The following is a 22036-nucleotide window of genomic DNA, read 5'->3' as shown; positions in this document are numbered from 1 at the left end:
AGTATTGGAACTGACTTTTTAAATATTTCCTGTATATAGTATGCCTACTTACTTGCTTTACTGTGTATTTCATATTTCTTATTAGTATTTCTCGTGTGTTCCTTTCTGGTGATACATTGTTATTGATTATTGCATTGTTGGGTTTTGAGTTTGCAAGAAAGGCATTTCACTGTACTTGCGCATGTGACATTAAAACGTGAAACTTTAAACAAAATCAGCATTGAGTTAGCCACCACTAGACGACGCTGTGACTTCGCCACCACCTTTAAAATACACGCGGAAGTGAATGTTGTTTGGAGATAATCAACATGAACTGGGTCTGTTGTCTTATTTTCTCTGGTATTAACGTGTTCTTTTGAAATACCGCCGGTTCGTTCTCTTACCAATTTGTTGTTATCTCATCACCTGTGTTAGAAGCTGTCGGCTAGCACTGCTTGGTGCACATGCAGTCTTTAGTGGCCGGCTTTCATGTAGAAAGAAAATGAATTATTTCCATAGTAGAGCAACGTTCTCCTTTTTGCAAAATGAAGACGACACTCGTGCAGTCGAACATGCAGTTAGAACAGCGATACATAATGTTTTGAGTGTTATTTCTAGTATCAACAGTACCAAAATACAGGAATATCAAAGTAAGTTGGCCGAGAAGGACAAAGAAAACGAAACGCTGAAACGCAAAGTTAAAACAGCAGAACGAGAGATCACAGCATTGCGAGGCTCCTTTGAATTTTCTGGAAATGAATGTCATCAAGTCAGGTCAAGCACTTATGCACTTTCACCAGAAATGCAAAGAGGGAAACCAATTTGCAATGAAAACGAGGTGTCAAGCAGAGCTGATTGGAGAATAGATTTCCCCAGTGAGTATTGTCCCGATTGATTTTATCCCAATGTTTAACTCTTTGACATACACTTACCAACCCCTGCTTTTGTCCAAATATCTTTGTTTTGATCACAGGTCTTGGTGGAAGGACTCCTCCACAGGTTTTTTCCCAGTGCAAAGACACAGCTCTTCCCACTGGGGCATCAACTATTTATATGTCCCATCACCAGAACCCTTCCTCCCATTCTGCAGAAGAGTCTGGGCTTTTAGCAGAGCGAACCAGAGGCCAGTCCCCATCACCCAATCCAGTCACCAGACCAGTGATAAAAGAGGAGCCCTCTGACATTGAGACATTCTACATTAAATGGGAGATGAGTGAGGAGGGCATTGGGGAGCAACGGGAGGGCCTAGGCCCGACACACGTCCTGGGAAAAGAGTATGAAGCCCAGCAGAGGGGTGGAACTCCAACCATGCAAAGAGACGGAACTCACCCTGTTGCTGGTAGCCAGAGTGGACATGAGTATGGGGAGAGACCAACCAGGCATCTGAAAAGTATGCATGTGAAATGATTTTTTTTTATTTTTTTTATTCAGGTTTAAAAGGATCATGCTAACGACAATATGGTTCTATTGTCTCAGGGAGGCTGTCAAGTGCAGAGACACAGCGGAGGTTCAGAGAGCGAGTCCGTGCTGACCCTGAGAAGTTCCGGGCCTACAAGGAGAAGGAACGACGCAGGTAAATAGGTTACAGTACCTTTCACTACCACAGTCTGGGTGTCCACCTTCAATAGTCTTGATGAGAATATTGACATTACCGTGAATAGAATTCATCTTAATTCCATTGTCCTGCATGGAGACGTTCATTTCATAGACATTTGAAAACAGAGCATGCAATATGTTTAACGTTGTGATCATGTGTATTTGTTATAATATCTGTGTTCATACTCACTCCTTTTTTTCAGGAATCAGCAGAGGAAGGTGTCGATATCAGATTTACCTGAAGAGACCCGCAGATTGAAGAGAGAGGCCTGGAGAGAAGCATCCAGACGCTGTCGTGCCCGCAAAATGTCCTCCCTCCAGATGAACCTCACACAGCCCTGCCACCTCTCCCAGAACACAGAGACACCTGGTTGGACTAGGGGACACTGCAGGGGCAGGCAGTAGGGTGGAATTCGGTGGGGGGGGGGATTAGGCCTGCACAGATGAGTTTAGGCTACTGAACAAAGATGGGGATTTGGGGATCATAATTGTTGATATCTCCTTTGTTGAGGGAATGAGTTCTGTATCATATTCTAACAATCCAGTTATTCAATGAATTGGTTGGGGCTGTTAATGTTGTATGTTTATGAATTTTTTAGAAATGTCAATAAATTAGTTCACATTGTACACCTATTGCTATTTGATTATTCACTGATTTACCACTAGATGGTGCTGTGATTGAGCCACCACAAACACATTTGACACGTGACGCGCGCGTTCAACGCGGCGGAAGTGAACTGCGAGGTAAACATTTAGCTGCAATACAGTTGCTCTCTAAAACATGTCAAATTCTTTTTTTCCGAATATTTTATGAAAGTGCCTTTGAAATACCACACTTTAGTTCGCTTTCTCTCTTCGATAATATTGTCACTGAAGTGTTACAAACTGACGCACACATCGGTAAAGTTGTTTGCTGCTGTTTAGCCAGCTGAGCTAGCTAGTGACGTTAACGTTACAGTGCCACAGACAAAAGGGTTAGCTAGCTAGTTATAAGTATCTTTGGTATTGCTGCTTCACTCTGTGACTTGGCCAATTTAGCAAACTAGGTAACGTTAGGCTGTGTCGGTGAATTTTTATTATCTCCCTAGTAGAGCAATGAATTCCTGTTTACAAAACGAAGAAAACGCTCGTGCAGTGGAAAATGCTATCAGAACAGCGGTAAATACTGTCATGGATGTTATTTACAATATGAACAGTACCAAAATACTAGAATATGAAAGGAAGGTGGCCGAGAGGGACAAAGAAAATGAAACGCTTAAATGTAAGCTTAAAAAAGCTGAAGACGAATTAACAGCATTTCGAGTAGGCCTATCCTTTGAATTTTCTGCACTTTCACCAGGAAGAGATTTTGGAAAACCAATGTGCAATGAGAACGAGGTGGCAAGCGAAAATGATTGGAGAATGGATTTCCCCAGTGAGTAGCTCTGTCCTAATTGCTTGGTTATCAGTAGTTCATAATACTGCACATTCCCACTCAGGTCACCGGTGCATAAATGTCAGTGTGTACATCATTATAGACACTATGATATCATGATGAATGCATTCATAGTTGATATTCCCCATATGCTAAAGTTATGCCATTGCCAATAGTGGGACAAATCTGGTACATGACATAAAATGTTTTCTCATGTGGTCATGTAGCTAACTACCCTACTAGCCTCAGTATATGTTCTGCAGATTATCATTGTGTACTAGTTACTGCCCTATTTAGCATTGCAATGCCTATGATGAGACATATTCTTGTTCATGGTAACTGATCTGCTGGTAAAGGCTACTTGAACATGTCTATGCTCAAACCTGGCCAGTTTGAGACCAACCCCAGCTTTAGATAAAATGTATTTTTTCAATCCCAGGTCTCAATGCAGGGACTCCTGGGCTTTCAGCAGAGAGAACCAGAAGCCAGTCCCCATCAGCCAGTCCAGTCACCAGCCCAGTGATAAAAGAGGAGCCTGCTGACACTGGGTCCTTCTACATCAAATGGGAGATGAGTGAGGAGAGCATTGCGGAACAACAGGAGGGCTTAGGCCCGATGCACGTCTTGGGGAAAGAGTCTGATGGAACGTCTTCTGTTGCTGGTAGCCAGAGTCCAGGCGATAGACGTTCAGAACTGTCTGAGGAGACATCGACAGAGCGTGTGAAAAGTATGCTTGTGTGTCTTGTCTCTGTCCTTTTTTGTTTGTTGTTGATTTTTTTATAGTGGAGTGGTGAGGGGGTTGTAAAGTTGTAAGCGGTCTTATGGATTTAAAAACAACTGTCTGCTATGAGGTTCATGGTAAAATCCAAGTTAAATTCAGGTTTAAGAGGATCATGCCAATAACAATACGGTTCTATTGTTTCTTGACATCAGGGAGGCTGTCAAGCGCAGAGACACAGCGGCAATACAGAGAGAGAATCCGTGCTGACCCTGAGAAGTTGCGGGCCTACAAGGAGAGGGCAAAATGCAGGTATGACCTTTCATCCACACAGTCTGGCTGTCCAGAACTCAGGCCTGCTTTGACAGGCCTGGGTTCTGGGTTGTCAATTATTTTTTATTTATCAGTGCTGTGAAAGACTGTCACAAATCCACAGTAAAATACCTTCAGTGTGTTTTGCAGTGTAACACAGTAGATTACATTACAATTAGTGATGCACCGATATGACATTTTTGGCCGATTCCGATATTTTCCTTGCCAAAATTTTTTTTTTGCGGCCCTTTAAGCATTCTAGTACAGTTAAATAGATCACACACACACATGGACACAGCGGTCTAAGGCACTGCATCTCAGTGCAAGAGGCGTCACTACAGTCTTTGGTTCGAATCCAGCCTGTATTACATCCGGCCGTGATTGGGAGTCCATAGGGCGGCGCACAATTGGCCCAGCGTCTTCCGGGGTAGGCCGTCATTGTAAATAAGAATTTGTTCTTAACTGACTTGCCTAGTTAAAGGTTACACACACACACACACACACCACACTGACCAAAAAGTTATTTTGTTGGAATTTACGCATGTCCCCATTACCAGTAAAACATCAAAACCTATTTATTTCACTTACTTGCTGTGCTGTTTAGTTGTTTATTTGTTCAGTCGTGTCTTTCTCAACCAGGATTTCGGATACTATGAAACACCGTGTGGGTCTTTGCGTGTTAAATAACACTATTTGAAGTGTCAAATAAACTTGTTGACCAATCAGGACCTGAACATGACTGCACGTCACATAATAATTTAACGCGTTCATACATGTTTTACATAGTTATTATACATTGATTATACTATCACTCGTATTTCATATGTCACAACGATTCATCGATACGTATGCTATGATGCTGGTAAAGTTGTCTCGCGCACCTACAGTGCTGGTCATAAAAGCTAGCTAGCTCATGGATGCAAACAATGTTCTTCCCCAAAAACATAGCAAAACGTTTCAGTAGCTATACTCAGTAGTTAGCTAGCTAACTATATAGCTAGGTGTCATCATCTGAAATAACCCTAATTTATAAGACACTTCTGATTAATGGTGGTCAGACCCATCTATGTGAAGCTAGCCACAATAAGGATTAGCCACAATAGTCTACTTTGCGGTTAGCCTTCAAAATAAAAGTATAATTGACAGTGATGCAAATTATTACAAATAGTATAATTATGCCATAATTGAATAGATAATGCTAAACGAGGTTGGAATGTTGTTATATAAAATCAACAGAAGACAATAATTTGTTAATTTGACAAATCTGTTGAAATCACACTTATTAAACTTTAGAATTGCATTGGGGGCATACTTATTTCACTGTACAGCCTTACCTATGGATTGTGGATCAATGACATGGGGTATCAGTCTACTCAGTGACACCCAGAGAACATTAGTGTCGTAGTTCTTATTGCGGTACTCTGAAAGAACTGTGAATTGAGCCACATTTATTGTCAATCTATGTTAACACTATTCCTGAGGAAAAACAATACTACATGGATGTTTGAGTCTGATAACTCTGAGGAGGATGTTGTAAAAAAATATCTTGGGTATTGAGTAGACTGATACCGCATTTCATTGATCTCCAATCCATAGGTAAAGCTGTACAGTGCAATATGAATGTCAATACACACAATGGGTTGACTGGGGAGGTGTTTTCACACAGTCACAGTCCAGTGATAAGAGCTACAATGCTAATATTTGCGTAAAATCTTCACATTTGTGTTCTGTGGGTGTCACCGAGTAGACTGATACCCCATGTCATTGATTCACATTCCAACCTTGTTTAACATTATTTAGTCTAAGTTAGAGGTCGACCGATTATGATTTTTCAACACCGATACCGATTATTGGAGGACCAAAAAAGGCGATACCGATTAATCGTCTGATTTTTGAAAATGTATTTATTTGTAATAATGACAATTACAACAATACTGAATGAACACTTATTTTAACTTAATATAATACATCAATACAATCAATTTAGCCTCAAATAAATAATGAAACATGTACAATTTGTTTTAAGTAATGCAAAAACAAAGTGTTGGAGAAGAAAGTAAAAGTGCAGTATGTGCCATGTAAGAAAGCTAACGTTTAAGTTCCTTGCTCCGAACATGAGAACATATGAAAGCTGGTGGTTCCTTTTAACATGAGTCTTCAATATTCCCAGGTAAGAAGTTTTAGGTTGTAGTTATTATAGGAATTATAGGACTATTTCTCTCTATACGATTTGTATTTCATATACCTTAGACTATTGGATGTTCTTATAGGCACTTTAGTATTGCCAGTGTAACAGTATAGCTTCTGTGCCTCTCCTCGCTCCTACCTGGGCTCGAACCAGGAACACATCGACAACAGCCACCCCAAAGCAGCGTTACCCATGCAGAGCATGGGGAACAACTACTCCAAGTCTCAGAGCGAGTGACGTTTGAAACGCTATTAGCGCGCACCCCACTAACTAGCTAGCCATTTCACATCGGTTACACCAGCCTAATCTCGGGAGTTGATAGGCTTGAAGTCATAAACAGCGCAATGCTTGAAGCATTGCGAAGAGATGCTGGCAAACGCACGAAAGTGCTGTTTGAATGAATGCTTACGAGCATGCTGGTGCCTACCATCGCTCAGTCAGACAGCTCTATCAAATCATAGACTTAATTATAACATAATATCATACAGAAATACGAGCCGTTGGTCATTAAAATGGTCGAATCCGGAAACTATAATTTCGAAAACAAAACGTTTATTCTATCAGTGAAATACGGAACCGTTCCGTATTTTATCTAACGGGTGGCATCCCTAAGTCTAAATATTGCTGTTACATTGTACAACCTACAAATTTTAATAGATATTTTAAGAAGCATTGATTGTCACGAAAGATCTGCGTACAGTATAAATGGAAAAGGTGTATGGTCTAACCGGACGCTATGTTGAGCCAATTCAGCTCAGATGTCTTGGTTCCGATGCGACAGCCAGGATACGCTTCTGTCAGTAGATCCCTATCAAAGAGACTCTGACACCTATTCTTGGACTGTCAACAGCGAAAGACCAGTACAAAATGATCCACCTTGTTGCTAATGAGGACATGACAAATGGTCAAATTTGAAAGAAAATGGACTTTTACAAGAGCCTCCCATCATCATTGTCAATAATTCTCTACCAGGATTCATTGGATGTACCAAATCCTCTTGGCTCAGGCAAAAATAAACATATAATAACATATTGGCTTTGTATAGCACTGTGAACACTTGCCACACAAGCAACCATCAATTTATCCCATGCAATTGGTATTGCTTTTTAGGGAGGATGATGATGATGATGAGGATTGGATCAGCAACTTTCATGTCCCTTGGCAGCAGACGCCTGAAAGCCTCAGGCGAGCCATTGCAGAGGGACGAAGAGTCGAGGCGGCAGATAGGCGGCTGATGGTGAGGATCACCGTTGATGCAATGCGTGTACACTGCCTCAACCCCAACAAGAAAGTATGTTCAGAAATTGCCAAAGCTATAGTTTCAGAATATCCAGAGAGCTTTGCAGACCTGTCAAAAGAAGGGGAACTGCTTAGCAGAAGGTACTCCTCCTTGCTCACCCAAATAAAGACCAGAGTGGAGCATGTGAACCGGAACACTGAAAATCGAATACGCAGACCCAAGACGAACAAAAAAGGGGAAAACAGCAACAGACAAGTCAAAACAGCAAGAACAAAAGTGGACAGTTATGGGTGCATCAACTGGCACCCACAGGACCTTCCGGAAGGAGAGACTCCTGACTCCCTGGAAAATAAGAGACAGATTATGGCCACCATTTTCAACAGTGCAAGCCCCAGTGGTGTGGACAGGGGAGACGTGGACGAATTCATGAGGCTTACGTACATTAACCAACGCCACATGATAAATGCATGGCCAGCCCCAAGCATTGGTGACGTCAAGGAACAATGGCCTTTTCTTTTTGCCAAGAGATGGCTCTGCGCCCACTTCCACATGCTCACTGGAGTTGAGATCGACCGCTGCCTCAGTGACGCTCTCCGGAGCAAAGGAAAGACCATTGTCAATTTCTTCCGAAGTCAGAAACCCAACTGGAGGAGAGGCATCCAAAGTCTCCTCAATGACATTGAAGGTGACGTCAGTGGAAACCTCACAGCCTGTGCTGCCATTCTTCTGGTGCTGTCCCACTTCAGAGAGAAAGAGGACTCTCTCTTCCTCTTGGCTGATGTAAGTTATTGTGTGTGTGATTTTATTCAAATAAAACATGTAATCTGATTGTTTTATACTGGGACTATATACATTTAACTGTGCTTTTACACACATGATTGATCATATCAGGATTCAACAACATTCTTCTTTTTGTGTTTAATGTAGGTGAATGACACCCAGATGGATGTAGAGGCTCAGTTGCATTTGCCGGCCACTCCAAGACTTATCATGCTTGGTAATGACAACATTTTGTGTATGGACTGGAGATKATCATATTCATRAMTCAGMTTATGTCSAYGGTKKGGCTAKATAAACCACCAGAAATACGTACTGGTACTTAACTACATAATGTTAACGCTGCACAGAAGAATAGAACAATAAGATGAATTCTAGCCTAAATACTGTAATATTTAATTGTGGTGGAACAGAAATATATTGTGTAGGCCTATATTAAAAAAGTATCTTGTTTAACACAATCATTATTACTGTATACTTCAGGGAGTTCCCTGCTGGCTTCATCTAAGTGGATGGTGTCGATCGAGGGGAGAGTGGTCTGTGTTTTGGAAAATCAGTCCGACTTTGCTGCTGCCCTCTCTGTGCTCTTCGGATGTTTCTACGTGTTCAATACAGAGTACCATGAGACAGCCTCAGCAACACTGGAGCTTATTCAGAGGCAAGTATTGAACATTTATTGATCCAGCACTTATATTTGTCTTGCATGCCTTGCGCAAAGACGAAATGTAATTTAACTGCATCTCAGTGTTGAGACTCTTACCTAGTGTTGCAAAGGGAGGGTATATTTCTGGAAACATTTGTTTACCAGTAAACTGCCAGATTTTTGGTATCTTTCAAGGATTTTATGTAATCTATTACAATACATATGGTGGCCCTTTTGGGTACCTCAGATTATCACAGGTGTCTGTAATTATCTCTGGCCCTCTGTGTGGCCTTATCGCATGTAAATATATGAAATAATTAAAGAAGAATATTTTAAAATAGAAAAACAAAGCTGTAAAACATCCTAAATATAAACCATCAACTTATTGAATACCATTGGTGTTTCATATGAGGGTTTCAGCATGAAGTATCCTTCATATATTTTTTACACACTTATTTATTTTACTATGTCATTCTTTTTTAAAATGTGTTATTTTTTTAACCTTTATTTAACTAGGCAAGTTAGTTAAGAACAAATTCTTATTTTCAATGACGGCCTAGGAACAGTGGGTTAACTGCCTTGTTCAGGGGCAGAACGACAGATTTTTACCTTGTCAGCTCGGGGATTCGATCTTACAATCTTTCGATTACTAGTCCAACGCTCTAACCACTAGGCTACCGTCCGCCCTGTATGTATTTCTTGTCAATGTTTTGGCGTCAAACTGGTGGCAGTTGTAAAAAAGTAAATCGTTGGAAGATTTGCAGAGTTAATTGAAAATAATGCCAAAGTTGATTAGATGCTTTTTTCATTAATTAGGCTATTTTCTCTTGAACCATATCTACTAGAAACTCATGGACAATATGGACACAGATATAAAAAATAAAAAAAATGAATACTATATATGAATACATATATTTTTATTCAAGTATAAATTACCAAAGTTACAATAGATTGCCATACATTTTCTCTTAATTACCAAAATTACTGAAGATTCCGTTAGATTTCTAAATTACCCGTAGCTTTGCAACCCGAATTGAAAGAGTTGTGAAAGCAATGCCTGATTGCCTGGATTGACTAACGCTTCCATGTTGACTGTTTAGGTTTCTAGTAGGGATAAACCCAAATGAAGGAACCAAATGCTCTTCGTACCTTGATTCAGAAGCCGGGGTGAGCCGCAGGACTGGAAGAGTTGTGCAAAGGAAGACCGATGCAGTTGCCGCCTTCCTCAAAGACCTGACTGAATTTGAATGGTGAACCAGTTTCATAGGAGATACAAACAAGGATGCACATACATGATGCATAGCTTCAAATGTTGTAATGTTGCTCTTGTTTAATATCAATCAATCACCACTACAGATTGCAATTGAGTTCTATCATCTATCACGAGATGCATCTTGGAATATTTGTCCTATGTTTCTGTTGGCTGTCTGTGATGGGGAAACGTGATTTTATAACTTGTATGTTATAATGATGTTCTAAATGATTACCGGAAGTGTTTTTTTTTATGTTGACAGATTTCTTTAAGAAGTTTTGTTGACTTACTGTAAACAAAATCAGTGTGATAAATTCAGTTTTGTTCGGAACGAGTTCCCATTTCACTACAGTGTTAAAGGGGCAGTGAAGTTAAACTTGATTTTCCTGCTTTTTGTTATATTTCCACACAATGAGGTTGAAATAAAACTCAGAAATTGTGAAAATGATGCCTGTTTTGTGTAAGAGCTGTTTGAAAATTGCCTGGAATTTAAGCCTGTTCAGGTAGGCTGGAACTTTTGGCCCACATCATGACGTCACAATGTGATCTGATTATAATAGACCAATGATTGTTCATCTGGGTAAGGGGGTGGGTTCTAGACCATCCTATCAGCCAATCGGGTCTGTGTATGTAAATACTGTATCTTCAAATGTGTTTCCTAATGCCCACACAAACAGACTGAGCATTTTAAGGGCCAACGGAGGCTCAGGGAAATAAATGGTTAAACATACAGTATATGTTGGTGTTATTTTCACTAAATAAACACAGTAATTTATTAGACATACAGTGGTGATTTAAAAAGAGAATTACAAAGACTGCATGGGGGCTTAAGATGTTATCTTTTTCAATAATATTGATTTGTGATAAAACATTCTGTTTTGGATTAAACTGCATTTTTCCATTGCCGATCTAGCTTGAGGATTGGAATTAGTCTATTCCTGACAGTGCAGTGTATTTCTCTGACTGGTAGCTAATCAATTTCGCACCTTAAATTACAGTAAAATGTTAAACAAGTTTAAATTCAATTGTCCATAAATCAATCAAATCTCCATTAACCCCCCATTCCTTCAACCTGTACTTGATGTGTGTGCTCTGCTGCTGAGTAGGTTATTTCATTTTTTTTGCACTTGAAATGGGATTAATAGGGAGTGGGGAGGCTATGCTTAAGGCTATCATATTATCAAAACCCACCCAATCTAGCTGATCGTAATAAGCCACACTCAGGGTCTCTGTTCAAGAGGTAATATTGACTGCAACTTCTGTTTATTGTCAAATCAAGTGTGCTAACCATGTGCTCTCCTTGACGCCTTTCTGTTTGTTTTTTTGTTCATTCTTTATCAAATTTAACCAACTCATGGCTCAACGAAGGTGTGTGACAACTGCAAATGGTTGTTAAATTATGCTTCTAAAATATGTGAGAGCTGCAAAACCGTGCAGCCTTTTAAGAAATACCACAAATTACAAAATAATGCAATGGACAAGACACTGATAGAGTGGACAAGACCGACCATCCTTTAAAACAACGTTGCCAGGTTCCTGGACTCATTTTTTTATAATGGTAACCCTCCATATTTCTGGACACATTCTTAGCTTTATTCTATTTGAATTGAACTAATTCCTATTGTATTTATGATTAGCAGCCATCTGATTGAAATTATAATTCTGTAAACTCTTTTGACTTCTGCAGCTCCGGAAAGTGCATGCTCTGGGCTTTAGGTCCGTCCTCATAGGGAAGCAGTCCCATGGAGGCTGCTGGGGAGTAACAATCATGATGCCCACCAACCCTTGGCCAGGTCTGGAGCAGGACTGCCTCCAGGAGCTGCTCAAATACTATGAATCTTTACTGAAGCGTAAGTTACTCTCCACTCTCAACCGCATACACAACATACCCTGAGTGTACAAAACATTAAGGACACCTGCTCTTTCCATGACATAGACTGACCAGTTGAATCCCGGTGAAAGTTATGATCCCTTTTGATGTCACTTGTTAAATCCACTTCAATCAGTGTAGATGAAGGGGAGGAGGCAGGTTAAAGAAGGATTTGTAAGCCTTACACAATCCATTTCTCAATTGTCGCATGTGTGCCATTCAGAGGGTTAATGGGCCAGACAAAAGAGTTAAGTGCCTTTCAACAAGGTATGGTAGTAGGTATCCTTAATGTTTTGTACAGTCAGTATACGTTCAACAGCATACATACAACAGCATACACCAACAACTCCCCTCTGTGTAGCAACACATTAAAGTGAAGATTGCAGAATGTATGCTACTTTATTTTATTGAAGATATACCTTGCATAAAAAATACCTAGCATTTTTCTTCAAACAGATATCCCTGTCATCCAGCCCCCCACCAACTCCACAGAAGCCACCAGTGGTAGTCTCCTGGAAGGACAAGAGGGACAGGACGGAGAGGAGGGTGACGTTAGCACTGGGGAAGGAGTGGACGAAAGGGCTGCAGATGTGGAAGTGGGAGAAGATGATGGACATAGAACTGAGGGAGATGAAGAGGACATAGAACCTGACTACCAGCCACCTGCCAAGAAGACAAAGTAGAGCGAGCTGCACTACACCACAGAGGTGTGCTCTCCAAACTCTGTTTAGCCATAATAGTATTTTTTAAATGTTGTGCAACAGCTGCATGCATGTTCATGTTTTCTATCAAGCATCTGCCGGTTATAGAGGGCTGATAAATAAACGACTTAAGGCAGCAAAACAGCGTCATTCATTCTTTTAATCTCCATGTGGAAGTGTACCACTCCAAACAAAATAAATAGATTTACTGAAATGTAAAACAATGACTGTCCACCAAGGTTTAGGCTTACTTCAATTAGTGTACGGTCTAATTATGACTGGTTATCAAATCAAAGTTTATTTGCAGATGTTTTCGCAGGTGCAGCGAATTGCTTGTGTTTCTAGCTCCAACATTGCAGTGATAATACCTAGAAAACAATAAGCACATTCTCCAAAAGCAAAGTGTGGGCGGTTCTACTATGACAGACCTAGTGTGTATCTGTGTTGTGGAGCCTGTGTTCATACTCATTCTCTCTACAGGTATTATCAGAAGAGGGTGCTGATATCAGATCTACCTGAAGTGACCCAGAGACAGCAGAGGGAGGCCTGGAGAGAAGCATCCAGACGCCGTCGTGCTCGCAAAATGTCCTCCCTTCAGACGAACCCCACACAGCCCTGCCACCCCCCCCAGAACACAGACACCTGGGGGGACTAGGGGACGACGCAGGGGCAGGCAGTAGGGTGGCAAGTTTGGATAGCTACTGGACAGTCTTCTTTTGACATTCCATACAGACCACTTACTTAAAATGAGATGTTGAGCATGGCCGGTAAAAAACAGTTTCAGGACTGAATAGATACCTGGTTCATCTCTGAAATTGATGTCATTGAGCCTATAAACAGGAGGCACTGTTTGTGCATGTTCAGGAGTTTCCTGACAGGTTGAACTTATAGGTGTACCTCATCATCCATACTTGCAGCGTTATTCTATCAGGTGTTCAATTTAGCATACAATATTGTACAGTTTGTAATAGCAATAAAGCGAGACAAAGGTTTTTCCTTTTTCATTTAAACACACTGTCCATCTTTTGCACATTAATAACATTTAACTTACTGAAGTATTTTTCTGAATTTCAAATGCTCCTGATCTGAAACAATTGAATAGGTGTTATAGAATTATGACCAAAATAAACCCTTTGATTTTGGAAGAATATTACTTATTTATATCTTTATTACATTATGATTGAACAAATTTGAATGCCCTTATTAAGAGCCGAGGTGGCAGCCTACCTGGATCCTTTGATATTTGCAGACCGCCCTAAAACTGCTGTTGAAGATGCTCTTCTCGATCTCCACAGAGCACCTGCAGAAGCCTGGCTGTGTGGTGACAACAATGTTCTTTGACTTCTCCCGTGCTTTCCATACCATACAACCCCACCTTCTGGCCCAAAAGCTAGGACATTCATCTCAACCCACACATAATCAAATGGATTGTGATCTGATCAATAGACCACGGTTCATAAGACTGAACCAGGCAGTATCGGATCGGATATGTACAAACATGGGGGCCCCCGCAAGGGACGGTCGTGTCACCTTTCCTGTGTATCCTTTACACAAATGTCTATACACACAACACTGAACTGATGACTGCTATAGTAAGCTGTGTCACAAGATGAGACAATACTCACCACAGGGAAACAACAGTCCTTTGTGAAATGGTGTGAGGCCAACTACCTGGACCTGAATCTACTAAAGACCAAAGAGCAGGTGGTAGATTTTAGGGGATTTTTTTTCTTCAATCAAATTTGTATTAATGATAAAGACCTTTTACAAGAACTTGGGTGTAATAGTGGACAACAAGCTGAACTGGAAAGAGAATTCACATAGTGTCTACTAAAAATCCCAATCCAGACTGTATTTTTTAGGGAAGCTTAGATATTGTCGGTGACAAAATGCTTTGCATGTTATACAGCAGTGTGGTGTGCTGGAATGGCCAAGGAGGACGTAAACAAGCTTGACAGAATCATCAAGAAAGCCAGTGCTACAATCAGCTGCAGTCTAGAATCAATGCAGGACATATTCATAAAAAGGCTGCAAGCTAAGACACACATGATCATGGACAATGACACACACACACACACACACTCCACAGCACTGTAATGCAGCACCCACTCCACAGCACTGTAGTGAATTGAACTTTAAGGCCTCTAAGGTGCAGGTGCCTTCATACTGTATGTGTCTGTTTTTTTTATCATGTGTTTGTTACATGTCTTCTCTTGTCCTTGTCATTTATTGATGATGCTGAGTGCTAAAACAATTTCCCAAGTGGGGATCTATAAAGTACTACTCTACTCTCTACTCGTCACAAAAAGAACAAGCACAAATTACTTAATTATGAATCCTTTACCATGACTAAATGCAGCTTGATACAACATTGTGAAGATGAACTATCTTGACAAACCTCCTTATGAATGGAGTGATTGTAACTAGATGGGAAATGTGCCTGCAGAGTAACTCAGAGGTTGCACCAGTGTAGTCTGACAGGCATAACAGTAACCCCCTTTGGACCACAAGCAGAAATAAGGCAGGTTGTGGGATATGAGGTGTTGATTATGATAGGTTGTATTAGATAGTATTCTACAGACTCAAAAGGGAACTATATATCACTTACTGTATGGTCTCTGAATTATAAACAATGTATATGAGAAGAGGTTATAGTAACAATATAACACTTTACACTTTACTGTCTAAAAATATTACATTTTATTGACCAAAAAATTATCTCTGTACAATTTTGCATTGAATATCGTCACTAAAGCAGCATAAAGTATAGACAGTCTATGTAATGTGTAATAATCTATTGCATGTAGGCTCCATCTCCCATTGCCTAGCCCTAGTGCTTATAGAAAACATCAAAATGCATGGCATATCATGGACAGAAGAACCTTACCCTGAAATATTGCTCTGATGTATTTATTTTCCCCTTGTTTATTATAACAATAACACAAACATAAATAGCAGAGGTGTCATGCCCACAGTGGCACGTGCCCACTCAGATTTGTCCTGTTTAACGATAAATAAACTCAGCAAAAAAAGAAACGTCCCTTTTTCAGGACCCTGCCTTTCAAAGATAATGTGTAAAAATCCAAATAACTTCACAGATCTTCATTGTAAAGGGTTTAAAAACGGTTTCCTATGCTTGTTCAATGAACCATAAACAATTAATGAACATGCACCTGTGGAACGGTCGTTAAGACACTAACAGCTTACAGACGGCAATTAAGGTCACAGTTATGAAAACTTAGAACACTAAGAGGCCTTTCTACTGATTCTGAAAAACACCAAAAGAAAGATGCCCAGGGTCCCTGCTCATCTGCGTGAACGTGCCTTAGGCATGCTGCAAGGAGGCATGAGGACTACAGATGTGGCCAGGCAATAAATTGCAATGTCCGTACTGTGAGATGCCTAAGACAGTGCTACAGGGAGACAGGACGGACAGATGATCATCCTCGCAGTGGAAGACCACGTGTAACAACACCTGCACAGGATGGGTACATCCGAACATCACACCTGCGGGACAGGTACAGGATGGCAACAACAACTGCCTGAGTTACCCAGGAACGCACAATCCCTCCATCAGTGCTCAGACTGTCCGCAATAGGCTGAGAGAGGGCTGGACTGAGGGCTTGTAGGCCTGTTGTAAGGCAGGTCTCACCAGACATCATCGGCAACAACATCGCCTATGGGCAAAACCCACCGTCGCTGGACCAGACAGAACTGGCAAAAAGTGCTCTTCACTGACGAGTCACAGTTTTGTATCACCAGGGGTGATGGTCGGATTCGCGTTTATCGTCAAAGGAATGAGCGTTACACCGAGGCCTGTACTCTGGAGCGGGATCGTTTGGAGGTGGGGTCAGTCATGGTCTGGGGCGGTGTGTCACAGCATCATCGGACTGAGCTTGTTGTCATTGCAGGCAATTTCAACACTGTGTGTTACAGGGAAGACATCCTCCTCCCATGTGGTACCCTTCCTGCAGGCTCGTCCTGACATGACCCTCCAGCATGACAATGCCACCAGCCATACTGCTCGGTCTGTGCGTTATTTTCTGCAAGACAGGAATGTCAGTGTTCTGCCATGGCCAGCGAAGAGCCCGGATCTCAATCCCATTGAGCACGTCTGGGACCTGTTGGATCGGAGGGTGAGGTCTAGGGCCATTCCCCACAGAAATGTCCGGGAACTTGCAGGTGCCTTGGTGGAAGAGTGGGGTAACATCTCACAGCAAGAACTGGCAAATCTGGTGCCGTCCATGAGGAGATGCACTGCAGTACTTAATGCAGCTGGTGGCCACACCAGATACTGACTTTTTGATTTTGACCCCCCCTTTGTTCAGGGACACATTATTCCATTTCTGTTTGTCACATGTCTGTGGAACTTGTTCAGTTTATGTCTCAGTTGTTGAATCTTGTTATGTTCATACAAATATTTACACATGTTAAGTTTGCTGAAAATAAACACAGTTGACAGTGAGATAATGTTTCTTTTTTTGCTGAGTTTACATGACATACAGTATTACAGAGCCTTCAGAAAGTATTCACACTCCTTGACTTTTTAAACATTTTGTTTTGTTACAAAGTGGGATTCAAATTGATTTGATTTTCAATGATCTTCACAAAATACCCTGTAATGTCAGTGGAAGAAAAAGTATATACATTTTGTATTAATGGAAAATAACACACTAATATATCTTGATTGGATAAGTATTAAACTTCCTGAGTCAATACATGTTACAATCACCTTTGGCAGCGATTACACCTGTGTGTTTTTCTGGGTAAGCGTTTAAGAGCTTTGCACACCTGGATTATGCAATATTTGACCATTATTCTTAAAAAAATGTGTCACGCTCTGTCAAGTTGGTTATTGGTCATTGCTAGACAGCCATTTTCAAGTCTTGCCATAGATTTTAAAGCCGATTTAAGTCCAAACTGTAACTAAGCCACTCAGGAACATTTAATAACGTCTTGGTAAGCAACTCCAGTGCATAAATTACCTTGTGTTTTCGATTATTGTTCTGTAGAAATCTGAATTTGTCTCCCAGTGTCTGTTGGAAAGCAGACTGATTCAGGTTTTCCTCTAGAATTTTGCCTGTGCTTAGCTCTATTGCGTTTCTTTTTATCCTAAACAACTCCCTAGTTCATGCCAACCCATAACATTATGCAGCTATTACCATTCTTGAAAATATGAAGAGTGGTACTCAGTGATGGGTTGGATTTGCCCAAACATAAAGCTTTGTATTCAGGACAAAAAGTTCATGTATTTGCCAATTTATTTGCAGTATTACTTCAGTGCAAACAGGATGCTTGTTTTAGAATATTTCTTATTCTGTACATGCTTCCTTCTTTTCTCTGTCATTTATGTTACTATTGCGGAGTAACGATGTTGTTGATCCATCCTCAGTATTCTATCACAACCATTAAAATCTGTTACAGCCATTAAACTCTGTTACATTGGCCTCATGGTGAAATCCAAGAAGGGTGTCTTTCCTCTCCGGCAACTGATTTAGTAAGGGCACCTGTATCTTTGTAGTGACTGGGTGTATTGATACAGTGTACAATTAATAACTGCACCATGCTCAAAGGGATACTCAATGTCTGCCTATTATACCCTTCTGCCAATAGGTGCCCTTCTTTGCAAAACATAGGAAAACCTTCCTGGTCTTTGTAGTTGAATCTATGCCTGAAATTCACTGTTCGACTTAGGGACTTTACAGATAATTGTATGTGTGAGGTAAAGAGATGGGGTAGTCATGTTAAACAGTATTATTGTATACAGAGTGAGTCCATGCAACTTATTATGTGACTTGTTAAGCACATTTTTACTTCTGAACTTATTTTGGCTTGCCATAACAAAAGGATTGCATATTTATTTACTCAAGACAGCTTTTAATTTTTTATGAATTTGTTAACATTTCTAAAAACACAATTCCACTTTGACGTTATGGGGTATGTAGATCAGTGACACAACATCTGAATTTAATTAAAAAAGTAATACTACTAGCCACCTAGCAATTTTATGAAGTTGGCTTTAGCTATCCCAGATAGGTTGAGGCAATCAATCAAGTTAGAGTAGCTAGCTTGTCTAACTATCATCTTCACTGGCATGCCTGCTGGCAAGATTGGTAGACTTTAGAAAAGCAAGCAATAACTAAATGTACTGAATAAGACTCACATTCCTTTCAATATTTTACCCATATTTTAGCAGAGATGCAGAGAAGCATATTTAGTTTATTTAAAAAATAACCACTAGTCAGGAGGATACAGACATCTCAAAAGGTAGTTGAAGTCAGAAGTTTATATGCACTTAGGTTGGAGTCATTAAAACTCGTTTTTCAACCACTCCACAAATGTCTTGTTAACAAACTATAGTTTTGGCAAGTCGGTTAGGACATCTACTTTGTGCATGACACAAGTAATTTTTCCAACAATTGTTAACAGACAGATTATTTCACTTATAATTCACTGTATCACAATTCTAGTGGGTCAGAAGTTTACATACACTAAGTTGACTGTGCCTTTAAACAGCTTGGAAAATTCCAGAAAATGGTGGCATGGCTTTAGAAGCTTCTGATAGGCTGATTGACATCATTTGAGTCAATTTGAGGTGTACCTGTGGATGCATTTCAGTGCCTACCTTCAAACTCAATGCCTCCTTGCTTGACATCATGGGAAAATCAAAAGCCAAGAACCACAAGTCTGGTTCACACTTTGGGAGCAATTTCCAAATGCCTGAAGGTACCACGTTCATCTGTACAAACAATAGTACTCAAATATAAACACCATGGGATCACACAGCCGTCATACCGCTCAGGAAGGAGATGCGTTCTGTCTCCTAGAGATTATCGTACTTTGGTGCGAAAATTGCAAATCAATCCCAGAACAACAGCAAAGGACCTTGTGAAGATGCTGGAGGAAACAGGTACAAAAGTATCTATATCCACAGTAAAACAAGTCCTATATCGACATAACCTGAAAGGCCGCTCAGTAAGGAAGAAGCCACTGCTCCAAAACCGCCATAAAAAAGCCAGACTTCGGTTTGCAACTGCACTTGGGGACAAAGATCATATCTTTTTGGAGAAATGTCCTCTGGTCTGATGAAAACAAAATAGAAATGTTTGGCCATAATGACCATCATTATGTTTGGAGGAAAAAGGGGGATGCTTGCAAGCCAAAGACACCATCCCAACCGTGAAGCACGGGGGTGGTAGCATCATGTTGTGGGGGTGCTTTGATGCAGGAGGACTGGTGCACTTCACAAAATAGATGGCATCAGGGGAGGAAAATTATGTGGATATATTGAAGCAACATCTCAAGACATCAGTCACGAAGTTAAAGCTTGTTCGCAAATGGGTCTTCCAAATGGACAATGACACCAAGCATACTTCCAAAGTTGTGGCAAAATGGTTAAGGACAACAAAGTCAAGGTATAGGAGTGGCCATCACAAAGCCCTGACCTCAATCCTATAGAACATTTGTGGGAAGAACTGAAAAAGCATGTGCGAACAAGGAGGCCTACAAACCTGACTTAGTTACACCAGCTCTGTCAGGAGAGATGGGCTAAAATTCACCCAACTTCGTTAGTTGTTAGTGATGTTAATCATTATCAAATAGTTAATTGCCATAGCAGCATTTGTTTGGATGTTAAATGATGAGGAGTCATTGATGCGAGTAACCAGTCTTGTTCAGCACATTGTAATACATCCGGGTATATCAAGCACACTGGTAAAAACACTGGTATTTCAGCAATTAACATTTACCAACAGATGGCATTAACGTGCCATCTTACACCCATAACATCTTCCCTTTTATAAAATAGGACAGGAGATGTCAATTCACTAACAAAACAAACCTAGTATTTATATCCAACACTACAGATTAAGTATTTTAGGTGGCTGGGACAGCTGCCCGCAGCGTGAAAAGACAGGGAGCTTTTCTGTGAGGACTGAGGGATCACGCACAAGCTCGTCACCTGACTGTCTGAGGGGACTATTGATGGGCAAGGGAGCCGTCGTCCTGTGATCCCCTGGCTCTTCGCCCAGTGTCTCAGGCCATGCGTGACTTGTAGGGGTTTCTTCCTTTGTCACGCGACCCCTATGACCATCAAGGTTCTGAGTAGGTGCTTGCTCACCACCCCGAATGTCAACCCTGTTATGATGTTACAGTGATCCATTCACTTCGACCAAGTAGGAGGGTGGTGCAACTTTTTGCAAACAGGATCCAAGTCTCCAGAGGCCCGGCAGGTCCCCTGGTAGTGGCTTCCTCCACACCACTTCACCCACCTTGAGCTCAGGTAAGTCCTTTGCTGATTTGTCGTAGATGAACTTGGACACCTGTCTTCTGTGATGAAGCTTCTCCAGTACTTCTGTCACCACACTGCGCTCCAGGAGAGTGTTGGCTACTTGCAGAGCTGCTTTTAAGCGCCGTTCCATCAGGCGCTGGGCCGGGCTACTATTCATGCTGTCACGGCCGTCTAAAGGTGGAGACCAAGGCGCAGCGTGGTATGCGTACATTCTTCTTTATTAAGAATGAACACTGAAAAAACCGAACAAAATAACAAAACGAACCGTGAAGCTAATATGGATAGTGCAGACAGGCAACTAAACATAGATCAAGAACCCACAAAACCAAAAGGGAAAATGGCAACCTAAATATGATCCCCAATCAGAGACAAAGATAAACAGCTGCCTCTGATTGGGAACCAATTCAGGCCACCATAGACATACATAAACCTAGACTACCAAAACCCCTAGACATACAAAAAACCCTAGACAACACAAAACTAGCATACCCACCCTCGTCACACCCTGACCTAACCAAAATAATAAAGAAAACAGAAATAACCGGACCGGAGACCCTCGCTGGAGACCCAGGGCTAGGGACCGTCGCTGGAGACCCTGGGCTGGGGACCGCCGCTGGGGACCCCGGACTGGGGATCGTCGCTGGAGGCTCTGGACTGGGGATCGCCGCTGGAGGCTCCGGACTGTAGATCGCCGCTGGAGGCTCCGGACTGGGGATCATCGCTGGAGGCTCTGGACTGGGGATCATCGCTGGAGACCCCGGGCTGGGGACCGTGGGGACCGCCGTGGAGACTCCGGACGGGGGATCGCGCTGGAGGCTCCGGACTGGGGATCATCGCTGGAGGCTCTGGACTGGGGATCATCGCTGGAGGCTCCGGACTGTGGCCCGCCATTGGAGGTTCCGGACTGTGGCCGTCATTGGATGTTCCGGACTGTGGCCGTCATAGGAGGTTTCGAACTGTGGCCCGTCAGTGAGGTTCGAACTGTGGCCCGTCATAAGAGGTTCCGGACTGTGGCGTCGTTGGAGGTTCCGGATGTGGCCCTCTTGAGCGATCCGT

At 41.6% G+C, this 22036-nt stretch overlaps 2 protein-coding genes across 2 annotated transcripts; both read left to right on the top strand.

The window, feature by feature from the left end:
• Positions 1 to 267: 267 nt before the first annotated feature.
• On the top strand, positions 268 to 2202 carry LOC111965125 (uncharacterized). Its single transcript, XM_023989132.1, has 4 exons — positions 268 to 854; positions 953 to 1369; positions 1456 to 1552; positions 1779 to 2202. Exons 1-4 carry the CDS (start codon positions 482 to 484, stop codon positions 1978 to 1980), a joined length of 1089 nt encoding a protein of 362 aa, XP_023844900.1. The 5' UTR covers positions 268 to 481; the 3' UTR covers positions 1981 to 2202.
• A 76-nt stretch (positions 2203 to 2278) lies between these two features.
• Positions 2279 to 10849, top strand: LOC111965124 (uncharacterized). The gene is made up of 7 exons (XM_023989129.2): positions 2279 to 2989; positions 3429 to 3716; positions 3923 to 4019; positions 7318 to 8227; positions 8375 to 8444; positions 8708 to 8882; positions 9968 to 10849. The coding sequence occupies exons 1-7, from the start codon at positions 2671 to 2673 to the stop codon at positions 10119 to 10121; spliced, it is 2013 nt and encodes a 670-aa protein (XP_023844897.1). The 5' UTR covers positions 2279 to 2670; the 3' UTR covers positions 10122 to 10849.
• Positions 10850 to 22036: the final 11187 nt, after the last annotated feature.

Source organism: Salvelinus sp. IW2-2015, linkage group LG6.1, assembly GCF_002910315.2.
Source record: "Salvelinus sp. IW2-2015 linkage group LG6.1, ASM291031v2, whole genome shotgun sequence".
Lineage (NCBI taxonomy): Eukaryota > Metazoa > Chordata > Actinopteri > Salmoniformes > Salmonidae > Salvelinus > Salvelinus sp. IW2-2015.
Note: the sequence above shows the minus strand (reverse complement) of the source record. Positions and strands in the feature narration are given on the sequence as shown.

What these genes read in the sequence shown, in the direction of transcription:
- LOC111965125 (XM_023989132.1), top strand. Translation starts at nt 482, where the DNA reads ATGAATTATTTCCATAGTAGAGCAACGTTCTCCTTTTTGCAAAATGAA. An exon ending in TTGGAGAATAGATTTCCCCA is followed by an intron (nt 855 to 952) that starts GTGAGTATTGTC and finishes TTTTGATCACAG; the next exon opens with GTCTTGGTGGAAGGACTCCT. An exon ending in ACCAACCAGGCATCTGAAAA is followed by an intron (nt 1,370 to 1,455) that starts GTATGCATGTGA and finishes CTATTGTCTCAG; the next exon opens with GGAGGCTGTCAAGTGCAGAG.
- LOC111965124 (XM_023989129.2), top strand. Translation starts at nt 2,671, where the DNA reads ATGAATTCCTGTTTACAAAACGAAGAAAACGCTCGTGCAGTGGAAAAT. An exon ending in ATCGACAGAGCGTGTGAAAA is followed by an intron (nt 3,717 to 3,922) that starts GTATGCTTGTGT and finishes TCTTGACATCAG; the next exon opens with GGAGGCTGTCAAGCGCAGAG. An exon ending in TCCAAGACTTATCATGCTTG is followed by an intron (nt 8,445 to 8,707) that starts GTAATGACAACA and finishes TGTATACTTCAG; the next exon opens with GGAGTTCCCTGCTGGCTTCA.